This window comes from Necator americanus, chromosome III (assembly GCF_031761385.1).
Source record: "Necator americanus strain Aroian chromosome III, whole genome shotgun sequence".
Taxonomy (NCBI): Eukaryota; Metazoa; Nematoda; class Chromadorea; order Rhabditida; family Ancylostomatidae; genus Necator; species Necator americanus.
The window spans coordinates 34,815,866-34,825,927 of NC_087373.1; the positions used below are offsets into that span (position 1 = coordinate 34,815,866).

A 10,062-nucleotide genomic window follows, 5' to 3' on the forward strand; every position below is an offset into this window, starting at 1 on the left:
TATTTTCTGACCTCGTAGAGAAAGACAGTACTTTTGAGTGCTTATTGATTATCTTGTTGTCAAACGAGATCGTTATAAGTCACACTGTTGTCAGTCACGTCATAATGTCGGTGTTAATGACCATGCGAGTATTCACGTGATCGATTGATCGCTCATTTCTAAATCGTATATGCGGCTCATTAGAGTTTAATATACTTAACGATACTTCTAGTTTGTCACCATCTTCATGTGATACAAATAGACATCGCTATAATGGAAACCAATGTGCGATTTGTCCCTTTCACGGATGAAGAAAAGGCTAAGCTTAATGAAAAGGTTTGTGTAGAGGCCAATATTTTTTCAAACTGAACTTATGTTATGTTTTCGAATCTCTTGAACAATTGAGTCACAAATTACGATGTTTGATGAAGGGATGACTGGTTGAGTAGCGCTTGAGGTGCTCTCGTTTTCAATCGATAGCAAATATTTCGTAAACCGTGCACATAACCAGAATTGTATAAATGCACCACCCACCTCAAATTTCCGGCTCAACTACAGAGCACTTTTGTACCGATCTTCTTTTGCTGATAGGTTTGCCGCTCAGAGGACTGAACAATTGTTCGCGTATTCAATACGTCTAGTAGTAATTGCTCTTTTGGGCTAAGTACTGATTTTGTTTAGTACCATATCGTTATCGGAGGACTTCAAATATTTATGAACTTTGCTCTGTTTACCCCCTCACCTGAGGACCTCAAGATTGAAGATTAATTAGCTCTATTGAGTCATTGTGGTTGAATAGAAACCCTCGTAAGAAGCATTGGGTGGTGCAATTAGTTTTCTGTATTGTTAGAACTTCACTTCAATGACAAGCACGTACCCAACTGAAGTACATGCAATGAACAGTTTAACATAGTAAATTAGGTGAATTGTTCAAGATGTATTTTTCACGAAGATTTTGAGTTAAAGTTTCTATGTGTAAGCTTTTTCCTTCACATAGTTAAGCTTATTCACCACTGATACTACACTAGGAACAACAGCATTGCGAATTATGATAGTAGCGACAAGTCCGCACTGACTCAGCCAAATTATCGCAATATCGGTAAAGCCAGGAATTCCCCGTTCCTGCGAGTTTCGAAGATTCGTATGAGCATGAGATAAAATAACAGTTCAGCCGGAGAATGCTGTCTTTTACCTCTTTTACTAGCTTGATGGAAACTCGTGCGATTCATCCGTCTACTTAATTTTATCAATTAAAGGTTATTCATTCCCCTTCTGTTTAGGTTCGAAAAATGAAGTTTTCTCGGCCGCCACCAAAACTCCCTTCCGTAAAGACGACGGCAGCGATAACCCCGACTCCGCAAAAAGTACCGCAACTACGTTTAAGCATGGACTGCGAGAAAAATGGTAGTTTCTCGAATGTTCATTTGGCAGCTTGTAGTGAAATTGAGTAGTTTTAGATAAAAATTCATCTATAGATGATAGTGGAATATCATCATGTGGTTCGGAGAATTGTGAAACCCCTGTGAATTACAACTCGCTCACTAAACTTATGGAACAGGTATTATTGATTTCAAAGATCCTATGTACGAGACATGAACGAGTTACCAGTAGTTGATCGAGAAGCCTCAGAAGTAGCACCGTACGGCTCGAAAATTAAATTTAAAAAAAGCTAAGAACTCGGAACTGCCTAGGATCATGGGGAGGGCTAATATTGCATAAATACAGCGTATAAATTAAATTATCAGTTAGAACTGCTTCTTGTGGCTAACCTGAACATTTACTTTATACAAACCGCATTTGAACTTAAATTTCACAATGTTTCATTGTTGTACTTGCTTTCTACGTCTGAAATTACCGCGAAAAGATCTCATCAACCTCAACATCGTGTCCCACCTACTCCACCCTCCCCAGATACCCTGGCGCCAAGATCTGCGTTTTTGTTTTACAAATTTATAGTTGACAATTTTATATCTGACTTATTTTGGGCTCTAGTCTTACCAAAATTTCTCAGCAGCTGTATTCGTTCGTTGAAATTTATCCCTAATTAACGATCTTCCGGAGGCCAGACCTCTTTATCGCTTGTATGTCTTCTTTATACTTGCTATGGCACAATCGTGGGAGGGATAGGGTAGCTTTAATTTTTGCTATCACCCTCATCATTACTGACTGTGAGTCGAGTCAGCTAACGTGTAATCTTCTCATGTTATTCAAAACCAAGGCAAAATAAATTCGTGAACTATAGTACTTGTACATCTGTTATACTTCTTCTTCAAGTTAAATGCAGCACGTCGCGAAGCTGGCGATTTTGGAGTCACTGTGGGTTACAATAGAGTTCGTTATGTAGATTACGAGTGGGATCGTCTCCGCGCTCAAAACGCCCCTATTTGTTTTGGAAAACGTTTGAGAACCTCCCTAGTTCCTACGAGGTATGTTACAAGGGCAACCCTTGATCACGCTTCGCTTCTGTTAGCGGCCTATTCATTAATTGTGGTTGAATAGGTTGTTGAAAAGACCTCATTAATTTCAATCACTCGCTCGTGGATGCGGTGCGTGCACGAGAGTGATTCTTCTCCGTATACCTCGTAGAAACTAACGCCATTTTTGAGGACGACTATGGGAAATTGAGCATAGCCATGCTTACACTTGTAATGTACATCCCGAACTTCATATTTTCTAGCAGAGACCCCAACAACGTCAGTTTCGTGATACGCTGCCTTTAATCAGTGATACGAATCAGAAAGAGTTGCACAAATGTACTCCGATCAGTAGTCAGGAGGCTTAAAATTCTAAAAAAAGATCGTAATAATAAAAACTTTGTTCTGTAAAGTGAATCTCTTAGCAAGGGAGTCAATATTTGCGTCAAGTAACTACAACTTACTAATGTGGTCAAGTATGCTAGTTCATGTATTTTCCTTGAGGTACACCAGTAATTTCAACACACCTCGATAAAGTTTTCAAGAAATTCCGAGTTGAATATACCGTTTTTAGTCCTTCGAAGTTGCTTGCGATAAATATGTTTGCGATGGCGATGACTGGGTACAGGAAGATTCCTCGGATGAACTAAAGAACGACTTAAATATTGGTGATTTATTCTTTTTTTTACCAGTGTTATTTTGGTTTTCTGTGATTTTCCTCGAGTGCAGTGGCTCGGTTACGAACAAGCTTAATGAGGTATTGAAGGAGAATGATTCATTTCTACTACTGGCCCATGTCTAATTCAAATGCTGTTCCAATTGTTCATAGGTCACAAGTTGAGAAAAAAAAACCATTTCGTCTACTGCAGTTATTCAATTAGATTCGGTCCGATGGACTAGAGATTACAACACTTTCTAGAAAAAAAAAAATTCGCGTATTCTAAACGGGATAAACAGACTTTTTCAAATTACGAACAGAAAAGTACAATTTTTGAGCACTTCTGCAAGGAAGATACGGTCATATTTTGCTCATTGATTTAAACACCGCCTACCACCTGTTCCCACAATAACTCTCGATTGATTTGAGCGGGCGCAAATAAACTCTCGAGTCACCCATGCTACCTGCAAAAGTAGCAGAAGGACACAGGCACGGAAAACGGAAAAATCACAATTTTCATCGAGGGAATTCGTGAAAAGATCTTTCCATTATGTTAGGGCCCTTCCTTTCATAGGTTTTTTCGTTTCGTTTTTCCAGGTCTAACCCAGTAATAGAAGATTCCGCTGTGGCTGGATCATCGATGGTTCGAAACCGCCCCCCTCTCAACCAAACCTTCCATCACTTCAGGGTTGATACATTGGTAACAAACTTGTCTGGAAGGGTAAAACCAGTTGTTTGATGTATTGACCGCCTTCCGCAAGTCGCTGTTGCTCCGCAGACGCCTTCATAAAAACTCGAGCTGTTCTGAATTGAAGTCGAGTGTGCTGGCGCACCCCAAAGAGATTGATTAATGCCAAACACACCATCCCTTATCCTTTATGTCCTGTTTACCTCATTCGTTCATGAGTCCTGTAGTTAAGATCTCATGTCCGGCTCACCTAACTTTTTTAGAATATGCAACAGCTCGCTTGAAACGTGATACACTATGCTTCACGCTTTCAAATGAAGCACGTTTGATGGTGTTGGTAGCATTTTCTTCTCACCTGCGAAGTGTCCAGATTTCCGAAAAGTGAATAGAAATGAAGGAGAAGGCTTTCCTAGACATTTGTTTTTATCTTTTTTTCGTATGGGGCGAGCAGCTGGAACTGGGTCTATCGCACGGGCGCGAGCTCCATAATCACGTGCTGTATACACCGAAGACACATTCACGATGTATATTTTCCACGGATAATATATACGCACGCAATACAGGCCCTCATCGGGTGAAGCACGCCAACTCTCCCGATAGGTAAACAATGACCGGGCGGCAGCCTGCCTTCGCATTTCGTATCGAGTTGCTATTTTGTGGGTGCTTTTTTGTGGGTTGGATTGGATATGAGGGATGAAGGCTTATGTAATTGGACCAATCATGAAGTCTGGAGAACACAGAAAAACAGCCACATAATATGCCTTTTAATTGCAGCCATTGGTGGATGTTGTTGTCTGTTCAGCGTTAGGGAGCATCCTAAATAACTGCTCCTGCACAGTAGTTGTACGTCAAACAATGTAACATTTGGCATAACCCCATTCCTCAAAGATGTTCTTAGCCGTTCATATAATCAACAGCCATTCATATAATGCAAACGGAAGCACAAAGGGGTGTTATCTGTGGTAGTACGCTTAAAAAAATTAAACAGTGCAAACTGAATAGTTTCCCACATACTATCAAATATTCGAAGTAAATTTTATTATCAAATATCCGAAATGTACAAGGAGATAAATTTTACATAGCAGATCCGCCCTTAAAGCGGGTAGACGTTTGAGCATTTTTCTGATCATACAGACATATTGCAATCAAGGTCCAGTGCAAAATTTTATGAAAATTCCCAGCATAAAATATGGAGCGGCGTTGCCTTTCACAATAAAAGGAACAATTTTTACAGATATTGGTACTGATGTAATGCAAGAAGACTATATCAAACCGAGCACCAGCGTGGATTTGAACTCTTTCCAGTCTGACGATTTACGACTTGGTGAGATTGGGAAGATAGAAGACGATATCAAGAGTACCGAACTTAAAATCGGTACTGATTCATCTCTCACTGTCGATGTCACATCATCAAGCCCAGTTGAGAAAATCGATGCGACCAGTCCCGTTGTCTTCAGCGAACGCCTGCAAGCAACACTTTCTCGGAAACGCGCCGAACTTGTGGAATTATCTCCTCGTCCTGACTTACCTATTGGGAAGTTCGAGGAGCCACAATATGGACGTTCATTGTTGTCCACTACGTTTCCTACGGCGTCTTTGCAAAATATCATGGAATCGACTTTGGGAAATTTGGCAGGCTACAGGATCCTAGGAAGACCAATGATCTGTCAGGCGCGAGGTAAACCACCTCCAGATCCGTCGATGATAGCTGAAATAGAGACGGAGTTGAATAAGGAATGCGTGGAGATACGGAAACCGACTCCAACAGTGCTGAAACGGAAGCATGGCAAGAAGAGAAAGAAAGAGCCGGAGGACGGAGAAACAGCTGTAATGCCAAAAGATGGTAAACAAACCGATGCACCGTTGGTCACCGTGTTGCCGGGAAAAGAAATGAGAGGGAAAGATGATGCGCGCGCAGTTGACGAACCTCCTATAAAGATCATTTTCCGGAAGGATGCAAACAGGAAGATCTCAGGTGTTCGTGTGGAGATCCCAGATGTGGCACCCACAACTGCGGTGGTAATGAAGAAGCCGGAACCTTCTCATAGGTATCTCTTTTCATTCCAATACACAGGTTTTACCAAACTCTCTAACTTTCGTTTCATCTTGACGAACTTCGCTTTTTTACTGTTCCCGTGGTTCTAATTGTCTTCAATTCACTATTTTTTCAGTTCACCACAACACAGACCTGCGCAGAAATCTTCAGCAAATCCTGTGTCCTCAGTCTCTGAGTAAGCCCCTTAGTGTAGCTGTCTTTCTGGAACCTGTTAGCAGCATTCTTTCTATCTATTATAGAATGAAAGTTGTAAGTCGTCAACATAACGAATGTGGTACTGGTCTGAAAATCCGTATCAAACTACAGCCACCGAAGCCACTCAGCAGCAGTGAAAAGAGTCCGAGTCAGTCATTTTTATTCGCGTTCTTTTGAACAGTGGTTAAATTATGGTTTTTTTCTTTCGAAATCTTCGAGAATGCATGTAAATTTTTGCAGTAAAACAAGAGCCAGCTGCAAGCGTGGAGAATGAAAAGTTACCGACTAAGTAAGTTTTCCTGTATCTGGCTACGTCTCTTACTAGTTACATTTTTCTTAATTGAATTCAAACGTTTAAGGAAATGCTCCAATCCCATCAACGTGGCGCCCGTGAGAGCTGCGGTTGATGCAGACGCAGAAAGCGACGACGATATTATAATTGTTCATGAAAGTATAAGGTAACCTATCCAGTGATCTTTTTATTGATTTAGATGGGAACGCATGCTTTTCAAATAGTCGTGATCTAACAGCTAATTTCGAATTTGCTTAGGAAACCGTCCGATCCGGTGAAACCTCCTCTTTGGGCTCGACTAAATGTGGTTGAAGAATCGTTTCTGGCCAAGCTAGCATCCCTACTTAAAATTGGTGAAGTTGATATCTCAAGACCAACCTGGTTTGAGGAAGTTTGTGGAGAAGTGAGTTACAAAGGTATTATCAGCCATATGTGTTTTTTTCTTTAAAATTTTCTAATCAACTAACCGACACCATCTTACAGGGTTGTAATGCTTCGTCCTTATATCTTCCAATAGTCCGTTGACAAGTCCACAAGTTCACTGTGAAGCTTTTTATTTGATTTTGATTTCTTAGAACTTACCACTTACAACTTACTTAGAAAGTCACTTAGAATGTCCAAACCGATTTATTTAAATCCACAAGAATAACTTAGTAGGAATATTTTCCGGGTGAATTCAAGTGAAGCAAAATGGCTCTAATGGAAGAAAAAGACAGAAATATGAACCAAATAATAATATGAAACAAATCTTTGCTTTTCTTGCAACTGTTGCTTCATTTAAATCCACAAGAATAACTTATTATGAATATTTTTCGAGGTTCGCTGAAATGTGATCAGTTACCAAATTCTGTTATGCATTGAAGGTGGAAACACTTATTTAAGGTAGAGAAGTCCGTGTATCACCTGGAGTTCAACATCTCTGCCCTCAAAGGAACCAAGATGAAACTCAAAAAGCGCCTCGAACAGCTACAACTCACTAGCCATCATTTAAAGGTGCTCCTAGCAAAAAAACAGAATAAATCCTTGGATAGTAGCGATAGCTCGTACAGGTTAATTTGTTTAAAACAAAATGCCATTATTTTTAATTTTGAGAAATAATGTGATATCCCAGGCTAAGAAAGGGTGCAAAACAAAAATGGCAACATTGCATCGTTCCTCCTACTCCATCGGCAGTACACTGTAAGAGAAATTGGTTCAGATTCGTTATCGAGAGTAGAAGTAATCAACTTTCGCTTCAGGTCAGCGATCGAATTCACTGGATTGTGAATTTGGCATTGAAGAACGTGCTTCTCAATGTGCTGCGTTCACCGATTTTTACCGGAGAAAAGGTGCGTTCTTAGTTGTCCGACTAATGGGACAAATATGTCTCATTAGTCTTTTGAGTCCTTAGGTTTATGTGTTATTCAGGTCCTGGTACAATAACATTGCCACCAATTGCTCCTGTCCACATGCTTCCTCCGCGGTTGCAATCGCATCAATCGCTCCGGCGAAGTCAACGCAAACTCGTAATCAGGATGCGATCTCCGCCAGGTTAATTCTGAGGTAGCCACCCACAAGTTAACTTTTTGATTGACATTCGTCGTTTTCAGAAGTTGTCCCAAAAGATCCAGTGCCTTCCTCCTCTCAAGATGCCTCTTTATCTCAAAAAGGAAGTGGAGGCAGTGGGACCGTTTTACAAGCTGAGAAGGAAGCTCGAAAGGGGGAATCCTTGAACTGCACAATCGCTAATAAACGTTTGTGTACTTTATAGAACTACTTTTCTCAGAAGATTAGTTTAAAAACCAGTTTTCAGTGTCATCTCCAGAAGATTTGAAGGTATTCCACATAGATGCATTGAAATCTTTGGCAACAATGAATAGCCGCTCACAGGACATGACTGAAACGTCGCCATGTACGGTGTTGTGCTTTCTTCTTCTTTAATGTTTCTGTAAACCTTACATCCTCGAAATGGACATCTCACTTATGATGTTCTAAGGATGTAATGATTACTTGTAGCCAGTCCGTTGTCAATGTCTCACAATCATATATGAGGTGTTGCAGATTCGTCTGATTTTGTAACGTCAAAATATTTCTACAAGAATGGGGTGTCATTTGAGAGAAGATATGAAAGATTGCAAGGATCTCATGGTAATTGATTTTTATGTTTTCTGTAGTTATTATTGGCATTCCTAGAGGAGCTGTAGCCAGAGTTTTCAACAATTTTTACTGATTCTCTTTAGTTTTTCAGTAATGGGATTTACTCATCATAAGGTTGATGTCCCGTTTTGAAGTATTGGATGTTACCAAGGAGTTTTTTCTGTCCCCGTCGTTTTGATGGGGTTTCTGTTTATTATGCTTTTTGTATGTACATTTTCTGTTTTTTTTTTCTATCTCTCTATGCGCTTTATTGACTTCCATTTCGTTTAGACTGAAAAGTGATACATTTAGTTTTGTACGGGATGTAGTTGCATTACTTGCACAACTACGTGACCATAGACATCCGGTTTTATCTCAAAAGTGCTACGATTCTCATTCATATGGCTCCTCCAGTTGTTACTTGATAATTTATAGCTAAATAGCTCACGCTGTGGATAACTAGGTAATTATTTTCAATCGCTACGTAACTAAAGTCGTCGCCCGTCACTCGTAGTGAAAAAATTAATGAGTTTTTTTTTTTTCGAGTCAGCTCTCACTGAAGACCTCTTCTTAGGTCCAGATGCACTCACACCACTATTTTTATTTCATAGCAGGTATAAATTACTGCTCTGGGTGTAATCATACGAGGATGAAGAAGGAACCACCCGAACCTATATCTTTACCCTATTGAAATGTGTTGGCGTTACATTTTTCCCAGCTACATATAGTTGGATCAAAACGACATGAAGCACGGACAATTGCGCAAGTGGCTGCGCTCGAAGCGGCGCGGTACAGCGTAATTGTTGGGATCGTGTATGGATCCTAGTTACCGCCACCCATCTCTGCAGTTTTTCATGCTCCCACCTCGATTCCAACCGCTGTCTCCTTCGCACCGCTTCGAGCGGGCAGCCGCTTACGCAAACTGTCCGTGCTTCATGTCGTTTTGACCTGACTATAGCCAGACTTATGTTCACAAACAGTGAAGCACGACGGACGGCACTTTTAAGTACTAGTGGTTATACAATATACCTGTAAATTCTCCTCGCTATGGTTTCAATTCATTGGTTTTTCATTGGTGGCTTTAATATGATATTCACTTGCGATCAAGTTTGTGCTTTGCTGAGACTGATGATCGATTGACTGCGTTCAGCACGCAGTAATCGTCGATACGGCCACAAATGAAATGAAGTCATAGAAGGGGCCGTTATTGTTAATATTTACCTACTAAATTTCTGTACATATTGTTTTCACATGGTTTTTCTCTGTAATCAAATAATCTGTGTAGTTTATATTGTTTTTGTCCGTTGTTACTTGATGAATTGTTACTGCATGAAGTGTTCTTAGAGAAAAACACATCAGGATATGCAAACCAGTAGTTATCCTTTCTAAGAAAGCTTATCCCATGGGATTCAAAGGATGCTTATAGATGCGCGGAGAAAGATAATAAAACTGCAGAGAAGACTAGTTGGCGACGGATTTCCCAGAATGTTGGGGATCGGTGTTATTCCACATGCATAGGAACTGCGTGGACTTCCCCGGTACGAAACAAAACATATCCTCCTCCGGTTTAGCGGGAATTATTGAGTGCCGTTATTGCAATGCTGCAATCATTCTAGAGTTCTCTGCTGCACGGCAACCGTCTTCCGCTCTAACGTTACCGCAGGA

The 10,062-nt window shown here is 40.5% G+C and overlaps 1 protein-coding gene across 1 annotated transcript; it reads left to right on the plus strand.

Annotated features, from left to right (window-relative positions):
* Positions 1 to 252: 252 nt before the first annotated feature.
* RB195_011944 (uncharacterized protein) lies at positions 253 to 8,550 on the plus strand (the record flags this gene model as incomplete). The annotated part of the gene is made up of 18 exons (XM_013452221.2): positions 253 to 315; positions 1,260 to 1,383; positions 1,437 to 1,537; positions 2,968 to 3,061; positions 4,974 to 5,787; positions 5,911 to 5,970; positions 6,035 to 6,138; positions 6,231 to 6,279; positions 6,350 to 6,448; positions 6,541 to 6,685; positions 7,165 to 7,331; positions 7,394 to 7,461; positions 7,521 to 7,610; positions 7,690 to 7,812; positions 7,872 to 8,015; positions 8,075 to 8,173; positions 8,323 to 8,409; positions 8,510 to 8,550. The coding sequence occupies 18 exons, from the start codon at positions 253 to 255 to the stop codon at positions 8,548 to 8,550; spliced, it is 2,472 nt and encodes an 823-aa protein (XP_013307675.2).
* Positions 8,551 to 10,062: the final 1,512 nt, after the last annotated feature.